At 41.6% G+C, this 21,368-nt stretch overlaps 1 protein-coding gene across 1 annotated transcript in view; it reads right to left on the bottom strand.

Moving 5' to 3' along the window:
- Positions 1-21,368, bottom strand: part of SLIT2 (slit guidance ligand 2) — an 809,356-nt gene that overhangs the window by 257,969 nt on the left and 530,019 nt on the right. The window contains exon 9 of the mRNA XM_030191232.1: positions 15,484-15,622. Within this exon, the coding sequence (XP_030047092.1) occupies positions 15,484-15,622 (139 nt within the window). The remainder of the gene's footprint in view (positions 1-15,483; positions 15,623-21,368) is intronic.

The following is a 21,368-nucleotide window of genomic DNA, read 5'->3' as shown; positions in this document are numbered from 1 at the left end:
GGGTTTAACTGGGCAGGAGAAGCTGGGACTAGACAATGCTGGACATGTTCAATTTCGCTAAAAGGAACGTACAGGACGTGAGGGGGAAGAGAGAACAAGGCAGGCAACGAGGCGGCGCCAGAGACCGGCGCTGGACAAGACTCAGTTGGCGGGGGTTGTGGACTCCGCCAGCAAAACCAGGTGCACCGAGGAAATTTGGGGGAGCCCAGAGCCCCGTGGCCCCACGTAGCTACACCATTGCACTTAACAAGTGCCTACTTTGTCACGATTTTCAATCTGGCAGCCAGCTACATGATCACATAAAGTTAAGACAACAAAAAAGGCCATCCTAACTCCTAACTTTATGTGCTAAAGTTAACTGGGCACCAGTCTGGCCTGGCTAGCTTCCAGATGACCGCTGAGACTGGATATTCAATGCTGGGAGCTGCGCATGCCCCGGCACTGAAGATCTGGGGTTAGCTCAGCTCGCAGCTGTGAATGGGTCAAACACTGCATACCGTCACAGGTTGCATATTGGGCGGTAAGTTTATAGAATAGTTCCTACGAGCAGTTACGCATGTAGCTATGAATTATTGGAAAGGACCTCTATGAGGATCAAAAACGGAAGCAGGAAAGTACAGGACAACAAGGGCTTCCTCACGGGGAGTGTTGAGAATTACAAACGTTATTGGCATCAAACGAAGACCCGACATGGGGCCATATTTTGTCGGGCGTACTTGAAAGTAATCAAAACAAACGTCTGTGTAAGAAGCGACGTTTGTTTTGACTACATTAGATGGACTTTGTGCCCTGTTTATTGCTTTGCTTATGCTGTATTGCCAATTATAAAGTGTACTTTTTTGTGTTCAGCCAAACCAGAACAGTTTTACCACAGGCACCTTATATTGTTTTGGTTTCACCTGAAGTGTTGTACTTGACCCCTGAGGCAGGTGGGTACACCCGCCGAGACACGGCCCTGTGTCGGGTCTTTGGTGCCAATAAAGTTTGTATTGTTCAACATTCCCCACGAGGAAGCCTGAGTTGTCCTCAACTTTCCTGTTTCCACTATAAATTACTGCCAATTAGCACCAATTAATGCAACTTAAGGGCTATTATTTTCACTTAAGGCCAACTGGCACCTAATATAACAGAGTGCACTATTCTATAACTTACATAGCCAAAGTTGTGTGCTAGTCAGAAATATAGGTGCACAAACTTATGAAATGGCTGGGACCATCTTACAAGAGGCTGTGCTTCTGTAAGCTCCCACTCCTAGCTAATGCAGGATGCACATCATGGCTAAGAAGTGACATTTCTAACCGGCTTAAGGCTAAATTTACTAAAGTTTGCTACTAAGGGGCTCTTTTACTAACTTACAGTAAGTTCTCATATTAAGTGCACTGCCTGTGCGGTAAATACAAGGGGGGGGGGGGGTGACCACCATATGTCTTGCATTTACAGGTACTGCAATGCATATAGTGGAACATAGCACAGGAGCACTCATGCTATTTGCCATAGCATGTAATGCGGAGTGGCCCTGACTCCACAATAAATAACTAAATAAATGCATATATATAGAGCTTTTAGGGTGGCGTACTCCTCCCCCCCCATCTCCCTCAATCTGATTCTCCAAAAGTTGCATACTCCTCGACATCTACCCCCTTTTCTAATCCCCCATTGAATGTCATAAACTGCACCCAATTCCAGCCCCTTCTCATCCACACCCCCAAGAAGAAGTCCCACCTCACCACAGTGCCCTCCTCCACCACCCAATGCTTCATGGGACCTGTCTAGGGCTATCCATAGTGGCTCAGTGACCCATGGTAGGAACAGTCTTCCTCCGCTGCTACTCGAATTGCACCAGGATTCAGATGATTGTTTTGCGATACTACCACTAGGGGGGGCATCCTTCTATATAATACAGTTTAGTACAAGAGCCCCTAAGTCAGCATGTCATAAAATCTTTAATGTACACCGCCTTGAGTGAATTCCTTCAAAAAGGTGGTAAATAAATCCTAATAAATAATAATAATAATAAATAATGTACATAAGTACATAAGTAATGCCATACTGGGAAATGACCAAAGGTCCATCGAGCCCAGCAACCTGTCCCCGACAGTGGCCAATCCAGGTCAAGGGCACCTGGCAAGCTACCCAAACGTACAAACATTTTATAAATGTTATTCCTGGAATTGTGGAATTTTCCCAAATCCATTTAGTAGCAGTCTATGGACTTGTCCTTTAGGAAACTGTCCAACCCCTTTTTAAACTCTGCCAAGCCAACTGCCTTCACCACGTTCCCCGGCAACGAATTCCAGCGTTTAATTATGCGTTGGGTGAAGAAAAAATTTCTCCTATTTGTTTTAAATTTACTACACTGTAGTTTCATCGCATGCCCCCTAGTCCTAGTATTTTTGGAAAGCGTGAACAGAAGCTTCACATCCACCTGTTCCACTCCACTCATTATTTTATATACCTCTATCATGTCTCCCCTCAGCTGTCTCTTCTCCAAGCTGAAAAGCCCTAGCCTCCTTAGCCTTTCCTCATAGGGAAGTCGTCCCATCCCCGCTATCATTTTTGTCACCCTTCGCTTCACCTTTTCCAGTTCTACTATATCTTTCTTGAGATGCGGCGACCAGAATTGAACACAATACTCAAGGTATTATGTATTATTATTAAATAGATCTCACTGCAGAAAACGAGACCTGTAGTAAATAATGCCTATAAGCATGTGCTAACAAGATAGTAACATTTAGCAAATCTAGCCTTTAGCTTTTTCTTTCTCTGTACCTACTTACAAATCTATGCATCCAAAATTTTACCAAAAGGTTCTTGAGGTGAGCTTAAGCAAACCGAAAACCCTGTGTGGAAAAGGAATAGGCCCTCTCTTCACTCTCTCTGATCTTGCTGTACACAATTCATTACGAGCCTCGTGGGAACTGTAGTGTGCTTTAATCAGACAATAACATCTTTCTGGTGCTGCTGTGGTAGTAATTGGACCATCTGTAATTGCCTTACTCTACTAAATTTTCTGTTTCTAAGCGAGCACTGCTAAGATGGCTTGGAATTTGAAGAAAACTATTATATGGCATCCCTAAGCCTTTGAATTAAACCGCATTTAGTTTGAAGACTGCCCTATTAAAAATGTACCCAGACTCTACAGCATAGGCAATTGCAGTAAAAAGCATTTTCTAACGCCTGATATTTCCACACCCTAAAGGCCTGATACTCCAGACCTTCCATCAGCACAGTACAGGACCTCAGTGTTACAGAGAATCTATCAACAGCAAAGCAGAAGGGAGGCCTCACAGCCAAGACTATTTCATTAGGCCACAGACCTACTGAAAGCTGAAGGCTAAACCAAAACTCTGCTACAAGAGAGCAGGAAACTCAATTAAATCTGTCCTTTGGTTGCTGAAATGTTTGTTTACATTTACTTGTGTTTTATCAAAGCAGACCTCTTTATCAGACCCCTGCATCACAAATGCAACACTCAAATTTCTCTTCATGCTGACAGAGCAGTTCTTAAAAACAGAACATTTCCTTTTAGACCCGGGATTAACACATAATATATAGATTAAAATTAAAAAAAAAACAACTTGACTCTACTTTTGCTTAAAGGATACAAGAAAAAAAAAGTCATAGTAACTTTATACAGTACATCTGTGTGGTTTGTATAAAATGTGATGTCAGACTTAAAAACACCATGTCAAGGAAATATATACACATCTGTATGTTTTTACTCCATGACTGATGAATGTATATCACACACACGAGATGAAGCTACAGTTCAACACTTAGGGGCCCTTTAACCAAAGAGTGGTAAAGTTTTACGGTTAGTCTACGATAAATGGCCAAATTATCATTTGGTAACTGCAATGTCTCTGCATTAATTCGTCAAAGCTTATGCAACATCTGCCCATGCAGTTACCACAGAGGACAATCCTTTGTTGCGCACTAAAGAACGGTGATGCGATAAGTTACAGTGCACTAATTGCCAGATGCAGTCCACATCCATTCTTTGCTTCATTAGTACATTAATTAGGACACTTTTACTAAAGTGCAGTAAAATCTGGGCTTAATGCATTTTAATATGGGACTCTCTCATACACTAAGTCAAAGGTCCTTTTACTAAGCCACGGTAAAAAGTGGCCTGCGGTAGTGTAGGCGTGTTTTTTGAGCCATTTTTACCATGGCTGGGGAAAAGGGCGTTTTTTAATGAGCCGGGAAATGGGTGAGCGCTGAAATTAAAACTAGCACGTGCCTATTTATGGCCTGGGCCCTTACCGCCACCCACTGACTTAGTGGAAAGGGCTCACACGCTACCCGCGCAATAACAACGCAGCACGCGCCAACTGCTGATTACCGCCAGGAATGCCCCAGCGGCAGCAAATAGAAAATTATTTTCTACCACAGGATTCAGCGCACACCAAACTCAGAATTACCGCCAGGTGCATGTGCTAGCCCACCGGAATTGCCGATTTGGCGCCCGCTACCCGTGCATTAGCCCTCCTGCGCCTTAGTAAAATGGCCCTCAGTTCTGTAAACCTGCCAAAATTTGAGCACCAAAAAATGCGCTCTAAGTGCTGAACCCTGGAGTAAATCCCTGCACCTAAGTTAGTTGTGGATCCCCCGAATTCTCTAACACTGCACACAAATTCTTGAAATGCCCCTGACACACCCATTCCCCTCCTATGACCATGTCCCCTTTTCCAATCTGTGCAGAAAAATTTATGCACACATCTTTATAGAATAGCGACTATACAGATGATGCGTAAATTCCAATCACTGCCAATTAGCATCAATAATTGATTGTTACTGGCAATAATTGGCTCATTAAGCAATTAAACCATGCACAAAATTTGGGCACATACCCAAATTTGCATACACAATTTTGAGCGCTATAGAATTAGGGGGTAAGCCCAGACTTAACAAGGCAATTGTTCAAGGCTTCTTCATTGTTTTTTTTTTTAACTTGCAGGTCATGTGCTAATTCATTCATTTAAGTATTTCTATACTGCTTAGACCTAAGTGGTTTACAGTTTCATTTTACAGGTACTGGGTCTGTCCCTAGTGGGCTCACAATCTAGGTAGTACATTGTACTACTGTTGTACTTGGGGCAAAGGAGGGTTAAGTGACTTGCCCCAGGGTCACAGAGGGAATTGAATCTGGTTCCCAGGATCTCAATCCACTGCCAACCATCAGACAGCCAGCGGGAACTGAACCCAGTTCCCCAGGTCTGCAACCCGCTATGGTAACCATTAGGCCACTCCTCTATTAGCATGGTACCTGCAAATAATTAACACAGGAGCACTTACTTCCTCTTATTTAGAAGGTGCTCAGTGCTTCTGCATTAACTCTGTAACATCCAGTTAGTGCATGCTATTCATAATGAGCCAGCCGGATAACGCCGGAATGCCCACTCTCTGCCCATGATATCTCAGAAAAATCGATAATGGTGGGTTAGAACAGGCAAATGGGCAAAACAATGCAAAATGTTTTAACATGTTTCTATGGTAACCTGTTTCTGCGCACTAACCACTCGTTAAGGCCTTAGCGCCTTTCAGTAAAAGGGTCCCTTAGGGTGCACAGTCATGGCAGCGACTGTTACTGTGGCTGTGTGCTAACAGCATGCTCTAATCCACATGTTCACTGCTTACTGTCCTTTACTAAGGGGCCCCAATTCCACTGCTAATTTTCTAGTGCTGGGGGTGTGCCCAGCGATTATCGGGCAGCGCCGTGCACTGTCCAGTTACTGCCAGGCTTCTGTTGGAGCCTCTATTGCCTCTTAAATAGGAGGCGGTAGGAGCTCCACCAGGAAATGGCCGTGCAGCAAGTGGTTAATTTACTGCACAGTTATTTCCTGTCTCAGCCGGAAACTGCCTTTTTATGGGGGATGGTACAAGGGGACCTCGGTGCGCGGCAAATCCATACACCAACGCCACCGCAGGTCCCCTTTTGCTGTTGCATAGCAAAAAGGGGCCCTAAAAGTATCCCTTAGTCATTCATAATTTGGTAATAGTGCAGAGACATACAGCAGGAAGTGAAGCTGTTGTCTGCATTTTACTTTTATAGAGCAAAGAAACCCTTGAAAAATGGAATGTGGCAACAGCTGAGAAAACAAAAGCATGCACTCAGGCAAAAGAGAGAAAAGAAGAGAGTGTGAAAATAAAATGTAACAAAAGTGACCAAGAATATGGGGCTCATTTTCGAAAGAGAAGGCCGTCTATCTTTCAACATAAATCGGAAGATGGATGTCCTTCACCCAGGGACATCCAAATCAGTATAATTGAAACCCGATTTAGGACGTCTCCAACTGCACTCCGTTGCAAGGATGGCCAAAGTTCAAGGAGGCATGTTGGAGGCGTAGTGAAGGTGGGACTTGGGCGTGCCTAACACTTGGACGTCCTTGACCCATAATCAAAAAAAACAAGCACGTACCTGACGAACACTTGGACGTTTTCACCCGGACCTGTTTTTCTTACGACTAAGGTACAAAAAGGTGTCCGAAATGACCAGATGACCACCGGAGAGAATCGGGGATGACCTCCCGTTACTCCCCCAGTGGTCACTAACCCCCTCCCATCCTCAAAAAACATCTTTAAAAATATGTCGTGCCAGCCTCAGATGTCATACTCAGGTCCATGACAGCACATGCATGTCCCTGGAGCAGTTTTAGTGGGTACTGCAGTGCACTTCAGATAGACGGACCCAGGCCCATACCCCCCCCTACCTGTTACATTTGTGGAGGAAACAGCGAGCTCTCCAAAACCCGCCACAAACCCACTGTACCCATATATAGGTGCCCCCCTTCACCCGTAAGGGCTATGGTAGTGGTATACAGTTGTGGGTAGTGGGTTTTGGGGAGCTCAGCACACAAGGTAAGGGAGCTATGTTCCTGGGAGCAATTTATGAAGTCCACTGCAGTGCCCCTAGGGTGCCTGGTTGGTGTCCTGGCATGTCAGGGGGACCAGTGCATTAGAAATGCTGGCTCCTCTCATGACCAAATGGCTTGCATTTGGCCGTTTTTTACATAGACGTCTTTGGTTTCGAAAATCGCCGAAAGTCAGAAGTGTCCATGTCTAGGGATGACCAAATCTAGGGATGTCCAAATTTAAGGATTTGGACTTCCCTGACAGTATTTTTGAAATGAAAGATGGACGTCCATCTTGTTCTGAAAATGCACCTCCATGTAAACTAAAAATAAAATGTTAGCAAAATTATGTGACTTAAAAGCTGCATTTAACAGATATTTGTGCTTAAGAATAAACACCGTAAACGTGGCATAAAACCTGGATATTCAATGCCAGGCCATCTCTAGCGACCAACATTGAATATCTAGGGTTTTTTAACCACTAAAAAGTTAACTGGCTATGCCAATATTCAGTGCTAGCCGGTTAACTTTTTAGAGGTTAAAGAAATGAGAGCTATTTATGCAGTACTATTTCACCGCTAAAAAGTATACGGTTAGGTGCTGAATATCACGCAATATAGCCACTGATGCACTAGGCGGTTAGGCAGCAATATGCTATTTAATCCATCACTGGCCTTATCTGGCTGGTTACAAAGCTTTGAACATAGGAAGGAAACTTTCTTCTTAGTTTAGTTAATATTATATCTTCTTCCTAATGATGTTGACAATTGTCAACATCATTAGGAAGAAGATATAACATTAACTAAACTAATAAAGGTAATAAAGTACAGTTTTTTCAAGATTAACTTTGGAGTTAATTTTGATCAAACCATGTATAGAGTTGGTGTTTGCCGACATCTATGTTTTTTCTCCTTTAACTATACATCTGTGACATCTTTTTTAGCCTACTCTCAGCAGACAACGTATTTCAGCAACTGCAAAGCAAATCTGTGCCTTTTCAGCATTTTGCCTTCCAAGCCTCTGTCTAGCTCCACAAAGACAAATCCATGATCTTCACCTACACAATATTGACTCAATTCTATAAATGGCGCCCAAAATTGGGTGCCAAAAAAATGCAGCTAAGCATGATTATAAAAATGGCACTCCAAGTTCAGTATCAGTTAAAGAATAGTGCTTAGCACCAGGATTCTCACCTGAGGATTTACACCAACTGAACACTGGTGTAAATCCCTGCACCTGATCCCCCCCAAGTTCTATAACACTGTGAACAAAACCTAAAACTGCTCCTGACATGCCCTTGTCCCTCCTATGGTCACACCCCCTTTCAGATCCACACAGAAACATTTACGTGCACATCTTTATAGAACAGCGAGTATAAAGATGTGCGTGTATATTCCAATTATTGCCAATTAGGGCTAAAAATGGATTGTTAGCACCCAATTATTGCCACCAATTGGCTAATTAAGCAATTAAATTGTGCACACAATTTGGGTTCATGCCCAAATTTGTACGCATAATTTTGAGTGCTATATACTGTATATATAGAACTAGGATGTATAAGACTTCATTTCTAGCAACACTCTCCAGCCCATGAAAACCAACACAATTCTATCTCATCTCTGCTGCCCTACCTGATTTTCCACATCTGCCTCTTGTTCACTCTTCCCATACCATAACTGTTTATGTCTTTTATTATACTCCGGGGAGCAACATATTATACACATATCAGATCGACAGTACCAAGAATATTTTGTGACTTTGAAATGAATTGTTAGTTCATTTGCAGGATCTGCAGTGTGCAAAGTGAGTAGGTTAGTTCCTGCCATCTTATTTCCAATAAATATATTGTGAAGAATAAATAAGAAGTATGTATTTTACATTCTGGTATCCCATGTACACTGTTAAGTAATTATACCACTGCTTCCTAAAGCATTTGAATTTATATAGTAAACCTATTTTCTAATCCTTTATTTAACTAAAACTTTTATATGCTAGAAATCTACTGTAAGCTTCTTCAGTATAACAAGACATAATCCAAATTTGAATACAATCATCATAGATAAAAATAATAAAACAGTACAATAAAAAAATGAAATCAAGCCAGCTAGTATACTGAATATTCAAAGCAATGTGAACTGATCTGCTGTATAAAAACACCAATTTGAAAACTGAACTCTTACCAAATCATGCTTAAGGCGTAACTCAAGAGACAGCATGTTCAAGAGTGCAGGAGCCTCACATGAAAAAAACCTCAGATCAAGCTACTGTCCATGTATATGTTTTCCAAAAAAGCTAAAAAACATACTGTTTCAGACATATCCAATGTAAACTATCTACTGTTATTTTGATCTTAATGCAAACCACTTTGGACCATCTTTGGGATCTAGCAGTCTATAAGTACCTCGATTAGATTAAATTAGAAAAGAAGGATCTTGGACTTCACCATTGTGAATTTCTTTTACACCTGTTATATGCAGATCTTTCAACACAGTCATCAAAAATTGCAATTCTACTGGAGTTGTATCAAACATGGGGTAACATCTTTCTGGACTCTATAACTGGGTCTAGTCTTTCAGAACAGATCCAGCAATCCACTTTCTTCCATCCCCTCTTGCCTTTGTGATTAAGTCAGCAATTTTGCAAACTCTCTGTTCTCTAGAGCAGAGAACCCCTAAAATGTTGTCACTCAATCAGCCTTACTGTCAACTAACCACATAACAAAGAGACACATTCTCTTCTTTTATTTTAACATCTTATCTTTACTTCTATTGAATTTTAATTTTTTATTCATATATTTAATTGTACTAAAAGAGTCACACTCTAAGGCAGATTTTAGACAGAACATACATATCGAAAGTGAAACATCCAGGCCAAAACGTGCACAATTCCTGTAGTATATTAAACAAGGATCTGTCAAGATACAGCCTTTTCTATAGTACATGCAGGAATGAACGTGTGTGTGCTGGCAACATCACGCAACAGCATCCATTATCCAGTTGTCAACGTCTACATTCTCAATGGAAACATTACGACAACATACACTTTAATATTCCCTTATCTCTTGTTTGTCCTGTTTGTCTGTCCTAATTAGATTGTAAACTCTGTCGAGCAGGGACTGTCTCTTCATGTTCAAGTGTACAGAGCTGCGTACGTCTAGTAGCGCTTTAGAAATGATAAGTAGTACTAGTAGTAGTATTTAAGATAGTATTTCAGAACATAGGTGTGTAAAAAAAACTATAAGCCTATGTTTTCCCAATTAGTTACAGAACCCACAATCATACAGCACTCCAATTATGGAGAAGGGGGACATTGGAAGATTAAAGGGGTAACCTCCCCTAATCCCTCCTGTACATCAATGCCCAAAAAGAGCACATTTATAAAACCTAGACATCCCTAGAAGCAGGTATCAGTCTTCATGTTGATCTCTGAGGTCACAGGTGTACATTTTCCTTCTGAAATGGAAACTACACATATTTTTTTAGCCCTGCCATAAGTCCAGCCCAAAACATGCCCCCTTGCCATATATGTACATATTTCAGAATTACACGTGCAAATCCTGGCTTTCTAAAATTAAAATTAACGGGCTTGATATTAAGCTGGTGGCAGTGAGCATTTCTTTAGCTAGCAGCAGTATTATTCTTGTGTATTTAATGCCGGCCCCTGTCCAGGCACTGGGATTAAATATCTGGGTTTATGTGGACAGCTCTCTCTAATCTGGTTAAGGGGCTCTTTTACAAAGGCATGGTAGGCTCTACGTGCGTGCAGTGTGCGTCAAACCGAGACTACCACCAGGCTAGCGTGCCCCCTGGCAGTAATTTTGGATTTGGCGCATGCCCATACCACCGGGACAAATTATTTTTTTTATTTTCTACCGCACGCGGCGTTTCTGGTGCTAATCGGCAGTTGGTGCACGTCAACCAGTCACCGCACGTGTAACACAGGAGCCCTTACCATTAGATCACAAGTAGGCATATTTTCAAAGCACTTTGGGAGGCTAAGTTCCATAGGTTTCTATGGAACTTTGGGAGGCTAAGTGCTTTGAAAATGAGCCCGTAGGTCATGTTAAGGGCTCAGGCCATAAATAGGTGGACGCTGGTTTCAATTTTACTGCAGGCCCTTTTCCCACCCCATTGAAAAAAGCCCTTTTTCCTAGATGCGGTTAAAAACTGGCCTGGTAAGCACCAAAAACACACGCCCACACTACTGCAGGACATATTTTGCCACAGCTTAGTAAAAGGATCTCTAAGTGACACCATGTAAGGATAGAACTGACTTTTATGTGATTTAACCACTACATTTGGCAGTAAAGTGTTGAATATCGCATAAATGCTGACTCTGCCCCCGGACTGCCCACAAAATAGCCAGCTTTGAGTTTAACGATCTGTGGTGATATTCAGCGGCACTAATTGGTTAAGTGATCAGCGGATAGCCCCGAACAAGTGACTTAGCTGGCCAGGAGCCATTTCTGGACAGTTAAATCAGTGTTTCCTAAGTAGGTTCTGGAGTACGCCCTTGCCAGTCAGGATATCCACAATGAATATGCATGAAAGAGATCTGCATATAATGGAGGCAGTGTATGCAAATCAAGTTCATGCATATTCATTGTGGATATCCTGAAAACCTGACTGGCAAGGGAATACTCCAGGACTGATTTGGGAAACACTGGGTTAAACTGCTTTGAATATTGACCCCTACATTGCTCTGTTTAGTCAAAATAGATGTATATACAGTATTTGCATGTGTTAATTGCAAATAGGTCATTTAAAATAATTGCCTACTGGTTCTAAAGAACACACATGGTTAATCAGCACTTGTGTATCACTATTCTGAAGAGAGACGACCTATGTAAATTAAACTTTAAAACTATTTTAAAAGACTATAAACGTGTTTTAGAATATTTTATTATTAATTCACAGTAGAAAACATTCTGTGACTCATAATGAAAGTAGTCAGCTTTATCAGTCTGGCTCCATTAATATGGAATGCATTGCAATCCTGTGAGGAAAGAAGTCTGTTAGGGTTGTGGAAGAAACTGAATGCATTGAGTCTTGAACAGACTTTTCTGACTGGTTAGTTAGAAGGAGGGTTAGGAAACCACAGGGTGTTTTTCACAAGGTTACTTTGATTGTTAAATATGTTGTATGGTTTTATTTTTAATTGTTCTATTGTGTAATTTAAAATTAAATAATCTGCCTGGGGAGATTTTGATAGGAAAAATATCAACCTTGAAAATAAATAAATAAACAAATAAATAAATAAATAAAACCAATCCTTCTACCCTTGGGCCCCACTAATATACAGAAATGTTAAAACTGATGGAAGATAAAAATTGCCAACCCCATCTATTCTGTCAATTTTCTAAAACCTATGGTAACTCTTCATATCCCAATGTATTACTTTGTCTTCTTTCCTACTGTTAAGTATTCTTGATGTATTTTTGAATCCCAATAGGAGGTTTCTCTACACATTCCCAAATGTTAAAGGAAGTTCTCTAACTCATTTCTCAACAGCCACTTCCAGACTGATATCATGATCCCTTGTTTTAGAATTTAGAACACATTACCCTCAGAAAACGTTTTCCTCATACCCCTTGAGGTATATGAATATCTTGACCATATCTCTATGAAATGAAGTTGAAATACATGAATGTTTCAATAATATTTCCTTTCTTCACATAACTTCTCCAGGTTATATTCCTTGTATCAGCACATAACTAAATGAAATATGATTGATTCAAACATAATATACATGCAGATATATAAAACTTCACCTCACAAACTACTCTGATAAACGCCTCTACTCTGTGATGACTGCAAACTGAGATTAATCTTGGTTATCCTCTATAATGTCAGAGAGCATCTCAGAAGAGCAAGCCAATTTCAAATATATGTCTTTTTAGGTAATTTCATCATAAAAACTGATCACTACCCATGAAAAGATGCTTTCTAATGGCATTTGTGCCATGTAGTTCCATCATTCAGCGCAATTCCAGTGTGCTAGGCCTGTTGGACAAACAGCGGTCAAATTTTCAGAGTTTAAGTGGGCTGCATGTTATTTTACTGTTAACCCCAGTTATTAGTAACTAGGGGCCTTGTTTAGTAAACCGTGCTATAGGCACGCTAGTGTTTTTAGCGCACGCTAAAAATTAGTGCACACTAATGCTAGAAACACCTTAGTAAACAGGGCCCTTGGTCTCAATACATAAAATGGGACCTGTGCTAAAATAGCATTGGCTAGTGGTAAAATAACATGTCTTAATGGTAGCCTATGTTGATAACTATGCCCCGCCTTCAGAGGGAGTTAGGAACCTAAATTTGCCCCTTGGAAAATGACCAGAAATGAGCAAGAAAATTTAGGAGCTTAATTTCATTAGGCACATAAAGGGGCCCTTTTACTACACCATGGTAAAACTGAAGCTACTGTGGCCTAATGCAGGATTTTACCATGGGGTAGCTACTAATTTAACATGACAGCTACTGGGGGTATTATTCCCACTCTTTTTTATTATACATCATATGATAGCATTCAGATCTCAACTCCCAGTATCTGCTCTGAATAATGTAGCAACACTTACCCCCAGATTCTATAAATTATGCCTTAGAGATACGTGTGGAAATAGGCACGCATAGCTGATTTCCCCGTGTAACTTAGTTGAGTAATGAGCAAATCAGCACCAATAATTAGATGTTAACAAGCAATTATCAGCACTAATTGGCACTAATTAGAATGTATGCGCACTAATCGCTAAGCATATTCTATAAAGCAGTCTGCATAAATTCTACCGCACAGATCTCAAAAGGGGCATGGCCACAGGAGGAGCATTGGCGGGTCATAGGAGTTCCTAAAATTTAGGCGCAGTGTTATAGAATTACCCGCTCCATGCCTAACGTTAGGCGTGGGCATTTACACCAGCTTTTTATTGGTGTGAATGGCTGCGCCTAAATTTTAGGAATATGGATGATGCTACACGTATTCTATAAACTGCACCTAGCACTTTAGGCATGGCTTATAGAATACGTGTAGGCATGTTTTTCATCAGTGCTTATTTTTTGGGGAACCAAATATAGAATTTCCCCCTTAGTGTCTCCTGTTTATGAGGCAGTAAATGGTCCTGTGTTACTCTGCATCAGTCAGTGAGCATGCGGTACATGCAGCGCATTATCTGCCACTCTTTGCCCATGCTATTCATCTGCTAAAAAGCACCTGGGGTCCAGGCTGAGCATCCTTTGTAGAACAGCGCTTAGACTGGACTCCCATGCCCAGCTTTGGGTGTGAGGACTTACGCTTGCTGAAACTTGGTATGAATCCTGCTGCAATGAGTTGGGTACTTAACCTTGGTATTCTATAACACTGTGCCTAAATATCTGGAACATCCTAGAACTGCCCATGCCCCTCCCACGGCTGTGGCCCCTTTTGGGTTGCACATGAGACACTTTGGGTGCACAGTCTTATACAATAGCTCACAGGTAGATGCATGTTTTAACCCAAATTAATGCCAATTAATGAGAATAATTGGTTAGCCCTGATTAATTAGTCTATGTGAGCATCCAGGCTCCATGCCCAAATCTGGGCTACTTAGATAGAAACCTGGGGTTAATGCCTGGTTTACTGCATTTTAACTGCAAAAATATCACAAAGCCCCTTAACATAACTCTGTGCTAGCAGTTAACATGGCGTAAACTGAACATTAAGGGCTAGATTCAGTAAATGGTACTCAATGCCATTCTGTTGGACACCCATAATAGAGTAGCATTGAGTGCCGATTTTGGTGGTCAAATTTGGACATCAGAACTTATACCTGCAGAAACGAGGTGTAATTACTGATGCCCAATTTGGATGCACACACTGCATCCAAATTTTAGGAATACCAATGACCCACCCATGCACCTCCCATGGACACACCTCCTTTTGAGTTGTGCTCTATAGGATTTGTACATACATTGTTATAGAATAGCGTTTAGCAAGATGTGTGAGCACATTTAAATTGGTACCAATTAACACTCAATTATTGGCACTAACTGGCTCATTAGTCAATTTAGTTGGTCACATAACTTAGATCGGTGCCATATATATAATCCGGGGGTAAGTGTATGAGAGCCTTCTGTAGCGTGAGCAGGGCAGCCATGCTTAACAACTGGCTGTTTTGTGCATGCTCAGTTCACCGACTGGCTTCCTCCATATCACATGCAAATGGGTTGGGTCGCAAAAGCAACGAGCAGCTCATCTGCATTTGATTCTCTTTGGGAATCCCTCTGTATTTCCAAATCGGTAATTTTTACCGATTTGGAAATACAGACAGATTTTTAATGGGGACCTTTGTGCATCTGGGTCTGAGCCCTGGAAAATTTTCTATGAGGTCAATTTAGGAGAATAATTCTTTCAGATAGGAGCATAAATCCTTTGGTATTTTTCCTGTGGCTTATATGTATTCTACAAAATGTTCTGTATTCCATGAGCCTTTTTGTAAATTAACCTGTAATTTGTAAACATCTCAACTTGGATGTTTAAGAGAAGTGGCTAATTCAAAAAAAATTCATTACTCTGGACTTGTGCATTAATATACATAAACACAAAAAAGGATTTTTTCATATTATGTGGTGGAAAACAAAATAAAAACCTCTTAACTTACATTTCAGTAATTGTCTCTGGAAGGTTAGTTGGAATGTCAGTCAGGCCTTTTCCACGACAGTCCACAATATTGTTACTGCAGGTACATGCAACAGGACAATGCAGGACACTGCAGGAGGGAGCCATGAAAGACTGATGTCCTGAAAGCAAAATCAAATGGTTAAACAACATCTGTAAACTGGAAGCTGCTCTGGAACAGGTTTTTTAGCAGTTCTATCAGTGAGGGGGTCTAATTATCTGCAGACCAGAAAATGTGCTTTCTTGATCATTGGTCCTCATGGCTGGAACCTCCTACCTGAGTACCTAAGTATGATGTCTGACACCTTTACTTTTATAAGATAACTGAAAGTTTTCTTCCACATGCGGGTATATGGAATTAGTAAGTGATATTGTTTGCCTTAGATGATGTTGTGCACTGACCAGACTGGTCAGTTGTTATATGGGTATGGGATGTAGATGCTTTTTAAAAATGTTTTATGATTACGCATATGTTTTTATTGTACCCTGCCTAGTTATAGGTGGGCTATAAATGTAATAAATAAATAAATATGGAACTAGGGAAAAATATATATAATCCATTTGCTTGAGAAATTAACATTTTTCAGGGAAAAGTCTCCTGTCAGCACCAAAAGATACCTTCAGTGGAAATAACAGAGGAATAAGATAGCAATGTAAAGAACTAAACGGTTCAAATGAATGTCCTTATTTATAAATGTGTCCCAATGTGAGCTGCATAGAGGAGGTAAAATTAACACAATGGTCAACTCAACTCTCCGCAGCAAGGCCAGAAGGTAGTCTAATTCAAAAAAGACCTAAAGGAGCTACGTACTGAAAAGCTATCTCCTATCCAGTTCCTAAGCACACCAACGGATGTCTGTATGTGTTTGTTTGTGTATGTGTGTGAATATACACATGCATACAAGTACATATATCTCAATTTCTACAGATTCACACACACACAAACACTCTTCCACACACATGGGAATCCTACATGGAAAAAAGTCCCGAATTCTATCCAGAGCTTGCATACTGTACAATATCAGGCACACCAAACTATCTGTTCAAAAACGTCAAACAGCCATATTATGCAATTTAGAGGGATAATGCTGGTTAAAGCAAACAAATCCACAAAAACTACTACAAACTACCAAAGTTACAACAATTAGTTATCAGCCACAGATTCAAAGCAGTAATTCTTTTTTTCCCCCCTGAATAATTATAGGGCCCTTTTATGACTAGCACGTGGGTTTCCCCAGCATGTTGAGGCAACTTTTAGCACAGCTGTAACATGGCCTATTTTTCCATTTCCTCAATTAATTTGATTAATTCTGATTTTGTCGCATGCCGAATCCCGCGGTAGAAAATAATTTTCTACCACAGGCCACTTACCCGGCGGTAAACAACAGTTGGCGCGCACTGCACGCTAACCGTGTGAGTAGCGGGTGAGACCTTACCGCTAGGTCAATGGATGGCGGTAAGATCTCAGGCCGAAAATGGATGCAGGCTGGTTTCAATTTTAGTGCACATCCATTTTCCGGACCCTTAAAAAAAAGGCCCTTTTTCCTAGACGCAGTAAAAAATGGCCCAGCGCACGCCCAAAAGACGTGCTTACGCTACCACAGGCCACTTTTTACCGTGGCTTAGTAAAAGAGCCCCAAAGTAAAGTAAATTAAAGCTATGCTGTTTACTTCAGGACTGATATCGACAGTCACCGAACTCCTTGTTTATTCACCATCCCCACCTATCCACGTAAAAAAATTGTAATGGATGGGTTTAAATATTGACCTGAACATTTTTGCCTCTTAAAGTCTGCTTTCTTAAGCTTTCTTTCCCACAGACGCAGAACAGAAAAAAAAACGTCTTAGGAAATCATGCCCTAAATCTGCTGTTTATAAAGAATGTCCATTGTATATCACTTCCTCACCCAAGCCCTATGAAAAAAAAAAGTGAAATGTGAAATACCGCACCAGGAATTTGGGATCCTTGATGTTAAGTACAGTCAGTGACAGCATAAAAAATGAAGCTGTATAGAGCATGTATACATTTTCTTTCACCACACCTATATATGATTTGAACTGTGAAGGCAGGAAGGAATGTTTGCTGAACTTTATATCCTTTGTTTGTTTTGTTTTCCCTTTTTTTTCCCACTTTCTACATGGCAGGTCTGATGCCAGAAGAAACCTCTGCTTTCAATCCCCCCCCCCCCACCCCCCAAACATCTTAGCTTTCTTTTCCAGAACCCAGATGTTAGTGAAGTTGTAAAGGAGAATCATGTTCCCTACTAAAGAATTGTCTAGAAGATAAGGGGCCCTTTTACAAGGCAGCATAATGGCCTACGCGAATCCAGAGAGTTACCGCCTGGCTACCGTGTATCCCGGGCAGTAATTCTGAATTTGGTGCACACCAAAATCACATGGTAGAAAATATTTTCTATTTTCTACCATGTGGTGTTACCCAGCAGGAAACAGCAATGGGCGTGTGCTGCATGCCTTCTACCTGGGTAGTGTGTGAGACTTTACCGTTAAGTCAACGGGCGGCAGTAAAGTCTCAGGCTCAAAATGGATGTGGCTTGGTTTTTATTTTCCGGCCCCTTAAAAATCTCAGTTATACATATGAGTTGAGTCCTTGATCTCTACTTCATGGACATATGACTGAGATTTGATTGTGCTGGACAGTCAATAAATTCATCATATTCCTTTGGGAGTCTTTGGATTCCTCTTTTCCTCTGCACTTCCTTGGCCATTTTGTGGTCTTCCTCACTGCATTTTGTATTGATTTCTTCGTGAAGAACCTGTTCTTCCTTTTTGTCTTGCAGAAGCCTAGTCTATAACAGAACATACGTGCCTAGATTTTGTTACAAAATACCAGCATAACCCAGTATCGACGTGCCTACCATTTAGGCCTATGCACTACGTGAGCCATACAGCTGGTGTAAGTGGAAGCAACAAAGTACAGCAGGGTTGCACAAAATTTACAATGTTCTGTAAATTACGCGTATAAGTGGAAGCCCCACCTATGCTCTTCCCTTATGCATGTGCCCCTTGCAAATATGCACTACGCAAGATAGGTGTGTAGTTACTGAATACTGCTCAGGAGGAATACTGGCATGTATTTAAAACATTTACGTGTGTAACGCATAAACATCAGTGCCTGGGTTACAGAACAGTCCTGTCAATACCTTCAAGTTAGATTTAGATAGCACAACTGGCAACAAAATACATTTGTAAATGCTTTGATTAGCAACTTATATCACAGGCATGATGCAAGTGTTCTGCTGCTGTATTCTTAATACATTCCATGGACCCTGCTACCCTCCTCTTCTCCTCGAGAACCAGCTGAAAACTAGGCTCAGGTCTCAACCCACTTTTCCCCATCAACTGATCTACAGTAAACATACATTTTAAATTTTAAGTTCATTCTAAAACTGAATGTAACACTTCAGGCACACCAGGCATGATACTGTAACAGAGACAACACTTGTCTCTGTTACAGTATCATGCCTGATGTGCCTAATCTATGAAAATTCAATGGATAACCTACCACATTGCTTTCAACAGCATTCTCACTGACACTCTCACTGTTGTACTCATGTCACTTGCTTCTAGCTTTTTAATTTTTTAGACTACTATCCAGCTTATTTTCGAAGGAGAAGGGCGCCCATCTTCCGACACAAATCGGGAGACGGGCATCCTTCTCCTAAGGGCGCCCAAATCGGTATAATCAAAAGCCGATTTTGGCCATCCTCAACTGCTTTCTGTCGCAGGGATGGCCAAAGTTCAAGGGGCGTGTCGGCAGAGCACCGAAGGTGGGACGGGGGCATGGTTAAGAGATGGGTGTCCTCGGCCGATAATGGAAAAAAGAAGGCCGGCCCTGACAAGCATTTGGCCAACTTTACTTGGTCCCTTTTTGTTCACGACCAAGCCTTGAAAAGGTGCCCGAACTGACCAGATGACCACCGGAGGGAATCAGGGATCACCTCCCCTTACTCCCCCAATGGTCACCAACCTCCTCCCAACCCCCCCCCCAAAAAAAAAAAAAATTAAAAAACGTTTTTTGCCAGCCTCAAATGTCATACCCAGCTCCATCAAAGCACTATACAGGTCCCTGGAGCAGTTTTCAGTGGGTACTGCAGTGCACTTCAGGCAGGCGGACCCAGGCCCACCCCCTCTACCTGTTACACTTGTAGTGGTAAATGGGAGCCCTCCAAAAGCCACCCTAAACCCACTGTACCCACATCTAGGTGCCCCCCTTACCCTTTAAGGGCTATGGTAGTGTTGTACAGTTGTGGGTAGTGGGTTTTGGGGGGGGGGGGGTTGGGGGGCTCAGCACACAAGGTAAAGGAGCTATGCACTGGGAGCAATTTGTGAAGTCCACTGCAGTACCCCCTGGGGTGCCCGGCTGGTGTCCTGGCATGTGAGAGGGGACCAGTGCAATACGAATGCTGGCTCCTCCCATGACCAAATGGCTTGGATTTGTTCGTTTTTGAGATGGCCATCCTCGGTTTCCATTATCGGCGAAAACAGAGGGCGGCCATCTCTAAGATCGACCTAAATGTCAAGATGGTCGACCCAAATGTTGAGATTTGGCCGTCCCTGACCGAATTATCGAAATGAAAGATGGATGTCCATCTTGTTTCGATAATACAGGATGCCCCGCCCCTTCGCCGGGCCATCCTTAGAGATGGGCGCCCTTAAAGATGGGCACCCAGTTCGATTATGCCCCTCTATATCACCGGTGCCAGTCTTAGTGAAGCACTCTACACATCTTGTGGAGGGTAATTTTATAATCTGGTGCCTAGCTGAAGGCAGCTATAATGGAGGAGATTCTATATATATGGCACCTAAAGATTCAGCACTGAAATCAGCGCCAACTAATGTGCTCAGTTGATATTTCAGTGCCTAAATCTATGCCCATCCATTTACACCAAGAAAAATGTGGTGTAAATCTCGGTACATAGATTTAGGCGCACTGGGCCATATTATATAACTAGGCACCTAAATTTTGGAATGTCCACAAAACGCCCATTTCCCTGCCCATAACCATGCCCCTTTTTGCCTGTGCGCCTAAATTCTAATCAGTGCCAATTAGTGCTCATTATTGCTTGTTAAGTGCTGTTATCAGTGCTCATTAGTTAGTTAAGTTTGTTAAATTGCGTGTATTATAAAATTTGCGCTGTTTCTGGTGCCAATCTCTAGGTGCTCTATATAGAATCCGGGGGAATATGACTATTTTAAGCCTATTTAAAAAAAAAAAAAGTAATCACCAAAATTTCTACATAAAATACTAGCATAAGTGGCCAAAAACATACCTTAATTTAATGCACAACCCTTTACACCAACAGTAGAGCTTGTGTAAATGAGTGAAACTGCATTTTGCAAATGCACATATAAATTATTGAATTTTACAATCAATGCAAGTACTCGCACTGTCCACACTGTGCCCAAACTCTACCCACATGTACATCCATGGTGCCAACGTGCTGGTAGGAATTTTATGAGAGGTCATTTTTCAGGCACTAATGCACCTATGTGTGTAAATGACTAAAGCACTGCCATTCATGTCTATGCTTTGCATCTAAAACTAGTTGGTTCCTTATAAAATTACCCCTTTGGTGTAGATTTTAACCACAATATGAACAATAACAAAATGAAGGGGCCCTTGTACTAAAGGGAAGCCCTAACACATGCAAAGCATGTTAATGCATTTTGAAGCATTCTGCCTGTGTGTTTTCGGCACACTCCAAATTCAGAATTACTGCCCAGGGCACACGGTAGCCGGGCAGTAATGCTGATTTGGTGCATGCTGGACACGCATAGGCCCTTACGCGCCTTTGTAAAAAGGCCCCAGTGTGCGCTAAATTATGCATGAACTATTTAAAAAAAATAT

This window comes from Microcaecilia unicolor, chromosome 2 (genome assembly GCF_901765095.1).
Source record: "Microcaecilia unicolor chromosome 2, aMicUni1.1, whole genome shotgun sequence".
In the NCBI taxonomy this organism is placed as follows: domain Eukaryota; kingdom Metazoa; phylum Chordata; class Amphibia; order Gymnophiona; family Siphonopidae; genus Microcaecilia; species Microcaecilia unicolor.
Note: the sequence above shows the minus strand (reverse complement) of the source record. Positions and strands in the feature narration are given on the sequence as shown.